The 15,350-nt window shown below is 43.9% G+C and overlaps 1 protein-coding gene across 1 annotated transcript in view; it reads left to right on the top strand.

Annotated features, from left to right (window-relative positions):
* The window catches only part of Corin (corin, serine peptidase), a 196,052-nt gene that overhangs the window by 118,066 nt on the left and 62,636 nt on the right, over positions 1–15,350 (top strand). The window contains exons 7-8 of the mRNA XM_057772871.1: positions 7,633–7,746; positions 14,882–14,989. Of these exons, the coding sequence (XP_057628854.1) occupies positions 7,633–7,746; positions 14,882–14,989 (222 nt within the window). The remainder of the gene's footprint in view (positions 1–7,632; positions 7,747–14,881; positions 14,990–15,350) is intronic.

The raw sequence follows: 15,350 nt of genomic DNA, 5'->3' as shown, positions 1-15,350 counted from the left end.
GCCATATGGGAAAGTCCCCATAGACCCAAAGCATAGCTTGATTTCATAAAAGGGGTAGGGGGTGGGTGAGTTAAGTCCAGGAGTAACTCAGGCATGAAGACATTTAATTTGGGGAGTTGCTTTGGATTTTATTTGATCTTTTGCTTGACAGAGACAGTTTCTTACCAAGTAAAAGATGCATAAAAAGTACCTATGCATATTAAATTAAAGAGCTGTGTACACTGTGGTTGAAAGGCTTGGTTTCACATAGTGTTTGCAGTGGTGGGGGCACACCACGGAACATAAAAGAAGCCACCGTGACACTTCTCTTTCTAGAGTATCTAGGTTAAGAGCTATCTAAACGAAGCTGTCATTGGTCACTTATCATGTGATACTTCTGAACAATGCTCTGCTGTGTAAGGTTCCGAATTGGGAGTTTTGTTCTTTGAGGAAGAATGAAATCTATATCACGAAACTGTTCACTGAGAACTCACAATGATGGGTGTTTTCACCTTTGCATCCTTAGGAAAGGGAGATGCAGCTGACAGGTGGGAGAGAGATGTGGAGAGCATGTGGGCTCGGTCAGCAGGGCTCGTGTGCAAAGAAGTGTTTGCAGTGGTCCTGGGGGGGCGGAATCAGGAGCATGTGGTAGCTGCTGCCTGGGATTTGGCATGTCCTTCCTTTGTTTGGGGAAAGAAACAGCATCTCAGAAGGGAATGGCTGTGAGGGATACCTAGAAACAGGCCCCTGGGGACCATTGGTGGAGACGTGGTGGAATGTCTTACCTGACACAGGCCTGAGAGCTGGGTGACCACAGCCCCATCAGCAGCTCTCAGAGGCCTTTCCTTAGTTCTTTACTTAGTTCTTTCACTTAGCACCAAGTGAGCCCCACAGATCCTTGCACCGTGCCCCTGTTCTATGTGGCAGGAAGGGTCCCTGTAGAACATGTCTGGATATTTCTCACTGCCATTTAGAGTGCAGCGTGACGCAATGTGATTCAGGCGAAGAAGCTGTTGTGGCATTTCCTTATTTAAACTGTTTTGTTTTTACATGTGCTAATTTGAGGAGGCATGTCAGTGCAGCTGTGGGGAAGGTCTAGGAACACATTGCAGGACCTGGTTCTCTTGTTCCACCGTGCGGGTTCCAGGGAACAAACTCAGTTGTCAGGCTTGGCAGCAAGCGCCCTTATCTACTAAGCCATCTTGCTGGCGCAGATTCGGCATTTCTCACATCCGTGGGTTAAACCTACACCTCCACTGCTTCTTCAGGTCACTGGGCGCCACTCTGAGAACTTGTGGTTCCAGGCATCAGTCCGTGTCCTCCTTCCAGAAGCATGGAAAGTAAGAGGGACGGTCCAGTCCTTTCCTGAATCTTCTGTCTCATAAAAGTTACACATCTCTTCTCAAATTCAAGTATGACGAATAATAAATATAATGAAAAGATGAAGGCCTATAATAGAAATTATAGCTATTAATAATAAAATATGAACTGTGTTCTTGCAGGTTTGAATTGAACACTTACAATCTTCAGGAAGGAGTTTTAATTGCTGTTTGGGGCAGCAAAAGCCTTTCTCAGAGGAGACTTGCCTGTGTCTGTGTGACACAACCCTCCACTGTCCCTTTCCTGTGTATCACAGACATTTTCAGACATAAAATGTCATTCTAACCCAAGGGATGGGTAAAGTTCCTGTAGCTGAGGGGCTGGAGCATCAGACACAGGCCAGAGGAGACAGTTATTTTGTGTAGAACAGTCTTTCCCTTCCTGTTATTAGAGAAAATGGTACTAGAGGCAGGCCTTGTCTGCAGGCTCGACAAAAATCCCACTGACACTCAGAGGAATTTTGATATTTTGTTCGTTTGTTAATCTATCAGCGAAAAGAACATAAGATATTCATTAGCCTCGAATATGGAGGACTGCAACACCCGACCCATCATTTAGTTCTACTTTAGGCACCTCGTGTTCCCAGGCTTCATTTATTACTTTATAAATAATCTAATTTCTTCCTATCATGTGGCAGTTTCATCCGAGACTCGGGACACAGCCCTAAGAAAACTAACGAATCGCTCTCTCTCAAGAACGTTACATTCTAGAAAGGAGCCAGAGACAACTTTATAATGTAAATTGTGTGAGTTGTGACAAAATGGGCTTCTTTTTGTAGCTTTCTGGGCTAGCTCGACTTTCAGCTGTCTGTGACTGATGGTCCTGGATGTCGGCACTAGTGGAAGTGATGGACAGAGAGCTTTGGGTCAAAGGATGCTGCTGTATTTGAGCCTCGTGCTGCAACCATGTAAACTCAACTACATGAGTTTGATGGTCCTGGATGTGGGCACTAGTGTAAGTGATGGACAAAGAGCTTTGGGTCAAAGGATGCTACTGTATTTGAGCCTCGTGCTGCAACCATGTAAACTCAACTACATTCCAGGCAGGGCCAGTGAGATCAGGAGCTCTCAGCCAACCTGGGCTCTATACTGAGATCCAGTCTCAAAACAACTCCTGAAACAAGACAAAACAAAATTTAATCAAAAAGAAAAAAGTGATGTATAAGAAGAAAATGAGGATTTCTTAGCTTAGTAGCTAGTCATAGCTGAGGAATCCTCCTTTTTGTAATGAGTTGGAGGGATAGAAAGATGCAGTCTCCGTGTTAGAGTATATATGCGTTCCTCATGTCTATTTCAGTGAGGGGTCATTATTTACTTGACCCGTGGGCAATACTTGGTGTCTTTCCTGCTTCTTCTACAGAACACACCCATTCAAAGGCATTACAGTCTTCGGCTTAAAACCCCGCTTTTGTGCTCATCGATCATAACATTTACTTGCTTTCTTCTGCAGCAAAGTTGTTCTTTCTCAGATGCTCGCCACCTGCTCCTTCTCCTGCTGACATATCCCTTTTGACTTTTGCCCCAGTACTTCACTGAATCACTCCTCAGGGTCTCCACTAGCCTCTGCATTGCAGGTTTGGAGTTAGTCTCCATCCAAAGACGGGCACTTGCTCAGCTGTGCAAGGTCTCTCTTTCTCAGAAGCATCCAGACTGTGGTGTCCTCCTTTCCTTTTGGGGACTCTCACTCCTTCCATACCCAGAACCTTCTGACTCCCATTTCTACCCGTAACGTTTAACCTTCACCAAATGGAAGGCTCCCTTATTATGACTCACCCTCCTCCTTGGCAGGCAGAGGCCGAGTAGTTTGGTAATTTGATCAGACCCTTGGACTTTCTCCTCCTTTCTCTTTTCTTCCTCAAGCTGAGGTCTGTCTCTTATTCATAAAGACACTGCACTCTCCCTGGCAGGGACTGGAGATTGTACTCGCTCTAGTTCAAGGACTCAAGCAGCCTCTGGAAGGAGACAGTGGGAGAGAGTCACAGCAAGCGCTTCCAGCCCTGTGTGGACTGCAGCCCTAACAGGCTCCAGCTCTGGGTAGAGCCGCTGGAAGGCGGTGTTCTCGATTAGCTTTCCCTCTGGAGGTGGAATTGAAGCTGAGCTTCAGGCTTTGAGGAAGCTCAAAGGCAGGGCTGCTGGGGCTCCCCTCATCAAGAGCTGGTGGGGTATTTCTGAGACTCTAAGTTGACCACTGACTTGAGAGGGCATTGCCAAGATATGATACGTTCTGCCCTGGAACAGCGAGAGAAGCAAGGAAATCTGGGAGCAGTTGAAGAAATTTGTTATCACACACTAGAATATTGAGAAGGGTCAGCTGTTCAGATGGGGGCACACTCTCCCGAGGCCTTGGCAGCCAAAAGCGCAGGTGGTTCATAATCCACTTCACCCTACATTGGGCTTCTCAGGGAACATAGCTGAACCCTGCTGTTCTCATGGTAGTATTTATTAATTGCCCCAAGTAGAGAAGGAAATTCAGCATTAGTGAAACAGTGTCAATAGACGATCAGTTGCTTGCATACTTGACAAAGGTGGGGCCTTTGCTTTCATTGCAGGGTCTATAGGGACTAGATTGGGGAGGCACCCTGTAAATACCTGAATCTTCCATTTATCTATCTGCTCTTGATTTTAAGGCCGGCACATTCCTTGTAGAATTGCAGAGGAAGCTGTATGTGGTGTGAAGATGGCCCAGCATGGCCTCCCCTCGGGGCTCTGTCTTTATCATCCAAGTGATAACTCAAAGCTGTGGGAGGACGATTGGTAGAAGATGATGAAATTTATAGCAAAAACTCCGCAGAAACTCCATAAGTTCTCCCTTCGGTTGTCTTCCAACGAAACAGTGCTGATGAGGGTTGCATCTCATCTGGATCCGGTTCACCTGACCATCAGACATCTGTCTTTTGTTTACAGAGAAAAATAAAGGCAGTTTGAACTTTGGCTCAGGTCCAGTGCCCTGGAATCGGAGAAAGCGGAACAGGACAATGGAGGATTAGACGGCAGTCTGTGCATCGAGATTCCAGGCTGATTGTCACCTCCTACTAGCAATGTGGCCTTGGGCCATGACTGTCTTAACCTCTCTGTACTCTGGCTATTCTGTCTGTAAAGTACCATTGCCCTCAAGGATGTCAGAGCGAAAATGCCTGCCTCGAATTTCAAGATTTCAATGTTTATAGCCTTTGATAAACTCAAAAGCTTACATAAAAAAATTGCAAATTCTGCGTACAAGAATCAAACAGAAAAGATTCTTTATATTTTTAAATTTTAAAAAGTGGTACTGATGGCATGACTTTGAACTTCTTTATTATCTCTGCGTGTCTACTGTCCACGATATTGTATTTCATAAGGACATACCGCTACAGGTATACAATGTGCTTTGCGCAAATTCCCTCCTGCTTTCTCCTGCCATCTTCTCCACCCTCCCCAACCAGTTCTTCACCTTTGCTCCTAGACAGTTTTCCCTTTACTCTCCTAGCAAGTAGACACACATTGCTTTATATATTAATATAAATGGTATAAAACATAAATGAGAGAAAATGTGTACTCTTTGTCTTCTTGAGATTGACTTAAGTACAATTTTTGAAAGAAAGAATAAGGATACAGTTTTCAACATCTTAAACCCAGAGAGATTTCCCCACCTCCTCCTAATGTGGCACCATGTAGAAGCCACCTTCTGCTGAGTCAGCCAGGACAAGAGAGGCCAAGGATAAGGCAGTCCATGCAGTGCAGGGGTTTAAATTTGATCTGGATTTGAGATGACCACATACAAGAAAATGGCTTTACTAAAGTCATATTTACATGAAGTCTTGAGATGCACTCTAGATGTCGGAACTAATTCATGTTGACCTTTCACCTGCATTTCCTGAGGAGTCATCAGAACCATAAGTGGGGAACGCCACTGAGGCAGACGCTGAAAAGCAGACATGGCCTCTTCTGCCTCACGGTCTGTGCGGTAGAGAACCACGCTCACAGTGGGATGCACACGCCGTTACAGCACATGCCGTTACAACTTTCTCTTAGGGGGGCTGCAGAGATGGCTCAGTGGTTAAGAGCATTGCCTGCTATTCTAAACATCCTGAGTTCAATTCCCAGCAACCACATGGTGGCTCACAGCCATCTGTAATGAGGTCTGGTGCCCTCTTCTGGCCTGCAGGCATACGCACAGACAGAATGTTGTATACATAATAAATAAATAAATAAATAAATATATATATATATATATATATTTTTTTTTTAAAAAACAACTTTCTCTTAGTTCCAGGGGAGGGCACTGCATAGCCCAGCTAGTGAGCTCCTAGTGTAGTGTTTCATCTTCTGTCTGGTTGTCTGTGTGCATTAGGAGTCTGTATTGTGGTTATAGGTATTCGGGTATGTGCTAAATTCTCCAGCACTGCACACATTAGACATGTTGAGTATTTCGGCAGTTGAGATCCTTAGAGGCGATTAATTTGATTGATTCTGAAATGATAAGATCCAATGAAAATCATATTATTGATACCACAAGATTATCAAATCAGCTAGGACTTTGTTTTCAGCAAATCAAAGCATTGATTTTCCTGAGAGCTTTTGGGGAGAAAAATCTATGAATAAAGCATTATTTAATTCTTTTAGGCTCTGTGATGATATATGACCCCATTGGAGATTTATGTGGCTTTCCCCATCAAATACTAATTTAGCCCCTTCTGAGTGCCGGCCCCGAGCAAGTGAGACCTGTGATAGATGGGACTCCCCACCTGCAGCTCTTCTCTGTGCTTTGCTGCGTTTCCATGTCTAAACCAAAGAGTTCTCAGGTTCGTGATTTCCCTTCTTATGTGCACAACGGTCACAGAATCAAGGAATACACCGTTCAGAAGGCCATGGCCGGGCACCCGTGCCTGTGACTAAGATGAACCAGAGCTTTAGCAAGAGAGGCAGTGCTGATTTTATTTTCTATTCTTCTGACCGTTGCTTTCCCTCCCCCCAAATATAGCACCTTCCCTGACTAGAGAAATATACGCAATCACTATATTTGTAAAATTCATAATAAAATGAGGCAACAAAAAAATGTCCCTAGCCTTCTTGCTAGAGATAATTAATTACAGTAGTTGGCTTAGCTCTGTGACAAATTATAATATGTGACAAATTAAAATATAATTTATAATATGATTATAAATTAATCAATAGGTTTTTTTTTTCCATTTGAAGTATCTTGAACTTTTCCCCCCCAGGATGTTGAGTATTTTCCATCCTGTGTATTTTCACAATATTCTTTACTGTGGAGCTAGCAGATTATTTAGGCAGTCCCTTCCAATTACAGAGTTCTGTCTATGGTTTCCTAGTCATAAGCAAGACGAAGAGCTTTAAAGTAAAACTTGTCTGTGTTAATACTGACTTCCTTTGCACTCTGTCCAAGAAATAAGATTGTTATTCTATGGTTCTACAGTTTAAAGGGTACTCCGTGCACAAAAGCACACATAGAATTTGTTTGTATCTGCTTTGTTGAACTGGCTTACCTATTCATTAATGACCCTCCTTTATAGTACTTCTGCCTTCCTATCTGAAATTTGTTGTTTATTGTAATTTTCAAGTAATCAAATAGTTTTCAACTTTAAAGAAGAAAAAAACAAATATCATAATAATAAGAGCAAAAAGAAAAAAGAAAAAAAATAACTGAATGTAACTGTTCACTGTCGGGGAGAAAAAGAAGGAAAATAGTATATATCAAGTCACAATCCTTGTGCCCAGACAAACGCTCATGTTTTAACCGGTCTTCTTATTAAGGCAAATGTATTTCAAATACAGGGCAATGGGGTCTCTGTGCCCATAACCCAGGGCACATCAATTGTCTCACTCTATTTTTATTGGCACCGCCTCTGTTCTGCACACAGCAGCATTTTAAGAGGGAATTGTTTGTTCGGTTAATAACACTCCACTTTCACATTGTTCGCAATTGTTAAGAAAAAAATATTCCCATTCGGCATTTTCGCTACATAAATCGTACAGTTGTTGGGGGCTGCACGCTCTATTGTTCCCCGAATACATAAAGTTCTTGTGCAAGCCCGCTGGTAAATTGTACCCTGACTGTCTCCAGCAAGCACTGTTTGGGTTACTTCCAGGTAATTCTACCATAGGTGTTCCTAAATCCAAAGGAAAATTGATGACAAATGACAGCGAAGGGAAGCAAATCTATCAAATCACAAAGGAAGGTTTTCTTTTTCTTCTATTTTATTTTTGATTTCTCTTTCCTAAGTTTAAAAGCAGAAAGGAATACAGTCTGATCTCCCTGCCCCACTTTCTCTTCCAGCGCTCTGTGGAGGCGGCGAGAACTTCCAGTGCACCAGCGGGCTCTGCATCCAGGAGAAGCTGCGATGTAACGGCTACAACGACTGTGATGACTGGAGTGACGAGGCCCTCTGCAGTATGTGACAGGCTGCGTGGGTTTGTCCGGGTGGAGAGGGATTCTTCTGTTCGGGGTGGGGAGAGGGGGGCTCGGCGCTTAACACCGCACAAATGCTAACACCCAGGTGGGTCGCGAGCAGCTTGCCATTGTTCGCCAATCTTGAGTGAGCCAATAGATTTGTCCCCGGAGAGCCACCATCCTGAGTTTGTACCTGGCTCACAGGACCCTTGAGCTAGATGCCCAGAATAACAAACAGTTCAGAGATTAAAATGGTTTTCCAAAAATTTGTCCTACGATTAGGAGGAAGGTTTGTGTTTATTTTGTTTGGGCGAGGAATTTTGTTTTTGTTTTTAAAACTTCATGAGTATAATGGTCAACTGTTTAAAGGAGATTTTTTAAATAGAAAAGAAAACCCTTGTATGTTAGTGATTCTAACCTTGAGAATTACACTCCACCTTCCATACTCAGAGTGGAGCTGAGCAGTTGTGCGCCAGTTGTTTTAATAGATACACGATTAACCGCAGTCAGCATGAGCAGAATTGTGTGTCGGTCCCAAGGAGACCTTCCCACCTTTTTGGAAGAAGCTGCGAGCGCTGCCTTGGCTGAGTGTTCTCCACTCTGTTTGCCAGGTGCCAACTCCTCTCCCTGTGGCAAGGCCTAGGATGCTTATGGGCTGGAATTTTGGGCAGGTGGCATATCGTGGTATCAGAGCGCTGTTCGCCAACATGTGGCTTCACAGTACTTGCGTTTCCAAAGAATGATTGAGTGAAAAACCAAATGACGAGGGTTGAGCCTGCGTCAGCCTCTTAGAGGGTGTCAACACTTCTTGATATATTAAAGCACTGAGAAATGTTGCAACCTAAGTCAGTTTTGCTTGATTCAACGGATCTTCAAACCTTTTCTTCTGGGAACGTTCACCCTTATTTATTTGTACATATATTTATTTTGTATATTACCTAGCACTTGGTAGAAATTAAGTTACGCTATGTATAGTTTTGAAAACTTACTTTTAGTAAACCATTGATTTGTTTTTACAACATAGAATTTTCAGGAGCGCCTATGCACACAAATTAACATGTGAGACATCTTCGTAGGTTATATTTTTACATTGAGGACTATTGAAATGTTAGCAGAAAATTCTGGGCACAATGACCACGGTAGGGAATTCTGAAAGGCTCAATTGAATTATGTCCATTTTATGGGAATGCAACAGAATCTCTTTTATCTCCTGCGGTGGCCAGTATTGGGGCCTAACCTAAGGTCAGCCTGTGCCTTTACCCCGGTGGTGGGCCAGTGTGGCTTGCATCATTTTGTTCTCTGTGATGTTGAGCTTTGTCAACACAGGCAGTCCCTCCGGCCGAAGCTTTTAAAATGGAATTTGAGGGAGTCAGTTTTCCTAGTTACCAACTGAATGAGAAGGTATTGCTGTTCTGGAAGGTACCTAACAATGTCTAGGGAACAGGTTTTTAAATACACTGGTCACTGTCTTTCATCATATTCATACTTCAGAGTGGCATGGTCTGGCTCATTGAGAAAATGCAACCCTTTAGCAAATGTCCCGATGAAAACTCATAGTGAGACATAGATAAATGTTGGAGCGCTATCATTCCTGACCATCCGAGCGCACTTCCTTCTGCGCTTGAGCATTCGACATCTGGAGCATTGCACCATGAGCCTTTTGTGACTGGCCCTATTCTCCTGTGATTACTACTGTGTGGGGAGAACCATGTGTGTCTGAAGGACGGTGTGTGTGTGTGTGTCACCACAGCCCCAGGTACTGAGGAGGGAGGCTTGGCTCAACATCCCTGTGACAAGCAGGAGAAAACACCTAGCTCCATATCCTAGGACGCAGAGACCACCGCAGCCAGACAAGAGAGCAAGTTAAGATGCCCCCTTGTGCCAAACTTGTTTTCTTTTAAAAAGCAGGTTAGGTCATTTGTGTAGGTTATTGAGTTGTTAGGTTGCTGTTAAATTCAACAGAAGCAAGGGAAAGGACCTGTCTGTGCTAAATTATCCAGCAGCCATGCCAGACGCATTTACCTGGGCTTTCTTTAGCATGGGTTTCCTGCACTAGCATCCCCATGGAGCTCCCCTCGCCCCACCAAAGAATACTGATATACTAGGTATGAAGGTGATATTTTACGTAGTTCCCCAGATAATCCAATACGTAGCCTTTGTACCATCTCTTTTGTTGCCTGTGTTCCGTAGACTTCTGACTGAGGGACCATCTCTGAGAACAGTTGAAGTAGGGACTGTATATATTTGGCACACAGCAGGTGATTATAGGTAGGAATTGCTTAAAAACCCCAAAGAGCTGGAGGGATGGTTTAGCAGTAAAGAGTACTCATTGCTCTTGAAGAGGACCCAGCTTTGATTGCCAGCACCTACATGGCGGCTTACAGCCATTCATTCCTCTGGGTCCAGGGGATGTGGTGGCCGTTTCTGAATTCCAAGGGAACAAGTACGCACGTGCCGCACAGACACATATGCAAGCGAACCACTCGTACACAAGGAATAAAATAATCAATTCTAAACCCCCAAAAAAATTAAAAAAAAAAAAAACAGTTCCCATCCTTTGGTTGAAAAAGTTCTACCATCCAACAATGAACCAGACCTGACCCTGCTGGCTTCCAAGATCAGCTGTGCTTGGGCTTGTTCCCAGAGGTGTGACTGTTTACTCTCTGGCACATGGAGTCAACCAAACACTTTCGGAACCATTTACTCTGAACTTGGGCTAAAATCGGTGAACTTATTATTATTTTCTTTTTTGAGGACAGTGGCTACCTAATTGTGAGGAGTCACACACAATATGGTGATCAGTAATGTGCGTGCTAAGCTGGCTGCCCGTTTTCCTGTACTTACCCCTTCTGTTTCCTTGGGCACAGTAGCCCTAGCTCTCTTCGCCTTCATTTCTTCATGAGCAAAGTGGAAGCAAGACTATCTCTAGAATTGAATTGTTGGATAGAAACCTATGGAGCTGTGTCACAACTCCCCAGGAATGCTGAGGTCCGAGGTTATGGTGGTGCTTGTCACTACAGTTAGGGTAGTCTCTGCCCTCCATTGTGTTGCTCGTGACTAAGGCAAGTACTCTAGAGAAACAATTTAAACGGAGAAAGAATTTTATTTCTACAGGTGAGGGAGGTTTTGTTTGCGTGTGTTTTGCTCATAGTCTCTGGTGACAGCACCTGTGGTTGGCTGGAGTCTTCCTGGGTCAGAGATGAAGCAGAATGCCATGGGCACAGTGGGGCGCAGTGGGCGCAGTGGGGCACAGTGGGGGCGCAGTGGGGCGCAGTGGCTCCCCTTGTGGTGACCCAGGAGATAACAAGGAAGCACGAGCCCATCATGTCTCTGGTAACCTGTTTTCTAGAAACCTTTTTCCTGAGATAAGGATGCCTGTAAATACTAGAAAGCATATTCAGGATAATAAAAGCGTCTCATTTGACATCTAAGGAAAGAGTTTCCAATGTTTGCAAAATTCATTTAGAGTAGTGACTCTGTGAAAAATACTGAGTCAGCCAAACAATTGTGTTTTTTTGAATTTCAGCCACCCGTGAACCACGGTGTAGAAACCCAGTGAGCAGATATGTTACAGGACTTTTAGTCTACTCAGGGGAATAATACACAAACACAGAGAACGCTGAATCTTTTCTTTTTTGTTAATTGCCATTGACATTTTTCTACATGTAGAAAACACATTCTAATGACCATCACCTTCTACCTGTCAACTCCCGCTTTTTCCTATACGTCCCCCTTCCACACTATTGACTTTTTGCTTCGTTTTGTTACTCACTGAGTTTACATGGTACTGTCTGCGTGGCCATTGCTATTTACCGTGTGTGAGAACGAACCGCAAGACATACAAAAAACCCACTTAAAGAGTTTTTATTAATAAAGAGTGGAAAAGGAAAAGGAGGGAATGTGCAGGTCTGAAAGAAACATGGAGAGAGGAGAGAGGAGAGAGAGAGAGAAAGAGAGAGAGAGAGAGAGAGAGAGAGAGAGAGAGAGAGAGAGAGAGAGAGGAGAAAGGGAGGGAGAGAGGTGGGCACATTCGCTTTTAAAGGTAGTTCAGCACATGCCTACAGGGGCTTACAGCCTATAGATTATTAGATTACGTGGCCACACTGCCACGTGCCACATGCGCATAGGTTATGTAGGGAATACCGAAGGCGCACGCGCAGTCGTGGTTTACGCGCCCCCCCCCCCCATGCTAACACCTGGACCTGGGGTGACTAAGCATTTTGCTGGAATGCTGATGGGTGCGGGCTGTGATGGAAATTATAACAGCCACGGGTTTGGAACCATCAATCAGAGTTTGGTTGGTACCATTGGGAACACAATTGAAGACAGTGACTTCCACTCTCCAGAACCTTTTCAGTAGTCAGTCTTCTGTCAGGGAGAGGGGGAACCCTATGATCCCCTCCTCATTCAGAGCTGATTGGCGACAGGCCTCACGTAGGCAGTTGCTGCCGAGTTCAAGACAGCAGTTGCTGCATCATGCCCAGATGCAAGATAGACTTCTCAGGTACCATTAAACCTTAGTGATTAAATCAGATATGAAATATGACGTCTCAAATACGTTTCTGAAAGCACAAACACAAGATATGTCATAAAACCAAACAAGATGGTAGATAGGCAGCGACACGAGATTCTATTATCGGGGAACAGGGCCACCGTGAACTGGGCTGTGCAGAGAGGCCGTTGGGAAAGGGAGGATTTAAGCTAGGCCTGTCCCCCGTGTCTATGTGCTAGGACAATGATTCTCAACCCTGAAGATATCATTTTGCAACGTGAGGGGACATTTCTCACTGCTACAACTGTGAGCGCTATTGTCTCGTGGCTTTCAATCAAGAACGCTGCTAAACATCTGTTCCCGTGCATCAGTGAATTAGTCCATCTAAGATGCTAGTAGTACGGCAGGGGAGAGCCCTCCTCCGGAGGTAGTGGGAGCAGTAGAAACAAAAATCCAGGTATTCACAGGGCCGGCCTCTTACAAGTCTGTTGAGAGAAGAGGCAGTGCCAACCAAGTCTTTTACCCTCTCTGGTCATCTCACAGTGAGAAGGTTGCACGAAATGACCTGCGTTTACTAATTCTGTAGAAGGAAACTAAGCTGTCCTGCTTGCTTCTAGAATAGAGGCAAAGCAGCTTGTGTTTATGGAGTGGGAGACTGGGCAGACTGAAGGAAGTCCTGGATAAAAGGACTTTCTGTGTCTTAGCATCCAGCTTTAATGTAATGGTAATTTTGAGGGACAAAGGTTAATAGGATACTTATCAGATGCCAAACTGAAGTAAATATTTATGTGGGAAAACTTCAGAAGAAACATTTTTCCATCAAGTTCTCTGGAAGAGAGAGAGAGAGAGAGAGAGAGAGAGAGAGAGAGAGAGAGAGAGAGAGAACTGGATGGGGAATAAAAAGCCAAAACCAAACCAAACGAAAACAAAAATCTAACTTAGGTCCAGGCAAAAATTATGCTTGAACTGAGCAAGAAAATCACAGCAAGCACCTTCTGAAAATTATGATTCATTGGCCCCAAATTGCAGACCACATCTCTTTTCAGCGCAAATAAACATTTACTCCAATAAAAGGAGCTACTGTGATCTCTGCTGTTTGCTGTGGGCTCCGGACTGCATGGTACCCTTGGTTAGGGTTTCAAGTGTTTACCCATCTGAGGGGCAGTGCGGAAGTCACAGGCTGTGTTCTAAGTGCAGAGAATTTGGTATCTAACTTCTGAGAGGATCTTCTCACTGAGGAGGCGCCAAAGGAAGTTGCATTGATTCTTTAAAACAAATACCATTTATGTGGTAGTTTAGCAAATGACAGTGCTAATCTTAAAGACATCTCTGCTGAGGTGTTTTGGTATAGATTACCAAAGATCCAGAACAGGCTTCCCAGAAGACACAGAAACTTCTGGAAATTTCTGGTGTGTTTTTTGGTTAATCAAATGCTAAATGGAGTACTTAATTCTCTAGTGCTCCTACCATCAGAATAAGTAAAACACACTACTTGAGAAGAATGTTATTCATGTTTTCCAACCTTCCCCTCTCCTCTCTGGGAGATGCATGGACTCTTACGCTGATGGCTAAGTCAAGCAGACTATTTCCCGGGTTAATGCTTGTTCTACCAAATTAATTCAAGACTTCCTAAAAATAATTAGATTTAAGCAAAATGAAAATGAAAAGACCTTTTAAGCACTCTCAGAAAACTACACATTTCTCAATGCTCACTCCCTTCTCTGCCCTGTGGATATCAAAAGCAAGCAAGGTCATGACCTTCCTGGGCTCAGCTGTCAATCACATGCAGCAGAAGGGTGCAGCATGGGAAGACAGTTCCCTCTGTCGCATAGGAGGAAGCAGGACTATCAATATGAAGACTAACACCTCTTCTTGTTATACTTTCCTTTATTATTCCATCCTTGTTTGAAAATTATTCAGGTTGGGAGAAATAAAAAAAATAAAAAGTGCTTAAATTTTTCTGTATACATGTGATATATATATATATATATATATCTTTTCTTAATGAAATCACTGCAGAGGATCTACAAGGTTCATGCCATTCTTAAGATGAGGTGATTCTAGAAGTTAAGATAGTTCCTCACAGAAGAAAATTTTTTGAAATAGATGTGTATGAACTGTCTACCTGATCCATGGCAAAAATCCTCTCATTTTAAATTGGCACAGCAATTGTATATACTCATTGAGTATGATGTGATAACTCAATAATGTATACACTATATAATGATCAAATGCCTCCGTGTTTGGTATCATTTCTTTATGCTTATACTTCAGTCTTAAGATTGTCAGAGACTGTGGTCACTCCCCTGGAACTTGGAGGGAGGCTGGAAAACAGGTGGCAAAGACTTGGGGTAATAATTGTTATTGAGCTTAGCCTGTGATACTAAAGGAATGCTCACCACGTTAAGTAAAAGTCAGATAAAACTTCTGGAAAGCGGTAAGAGAACTTGACTTGGGAATCAATGTCTTGGTCCTGGTTCAGTGACTCTGCCAGCCGTTGGGCGTCTCTAACTCCGTACCTATAAGACAATAGGCAGGGTCAGGTCAGCAGCGAGGTTTTCCTCCCAGCCTAGCCTTTGTCCGGTTAGACACCAGTGCAGCGTGCTGCTCTGATGACACATCTGTCACTGTCCTTGTCCGCAGACTGCAGTGAGGACCTGTTTCACTGCCACACGGGCAAGTGTCTCAGTCACAGCCTCGTGTGTGACGGGTATGACGACTGTGGGGATCTCAGCGACGAGCAAAACTGTGGTGAGTAGCATGGATCCCTCAAAGGATTTTACTAGAAACCACAGGCATTTATGACCAAGAACACATATCTGTCTGTTCACTGTCTGACCAGAAGGTTGCAAAACAAAGCAAAGCAAACCAACCAACTTCCCTCTTCAGAAGGAAGAGGTTAAACACTGGTCTCGGTTATGTCTTCTGCCTCTGTACCCTACTTCTTACCTAACTGCCACACTAAGGGAATGTTAGCGACATGGAGAGGAAAGACGGCGGGATTGTTGAAGTGCTAGTGTATCCCTGGGTTTTGTTCTGTTTAGCCTCTGGCTACAGTGGGCTTATGTTTGGATTTTGAGCTCCTGAGCAAAACTTTGCTGAGAGGTATATT

Source organism: Chionomys nivalis, chromosome 6 (genome assembly GCF_950005125.1).
Source record: "Chionomys nivalis chromosome 6, mChiNiv1.1, whole genome shotgun sequence".
Classification (NCBI taxonomy): domain Eukaryota; kingdom Metazoa; phylum Chordata; class Mammalia; order Rodentia; family Cricetidae; genus Chionomys; species Chionomys nivalis.
Note: the sequence above shows the minus strand (reverse complement) of the source record. Positions and strands in the feature narration are given on the sequence as shown.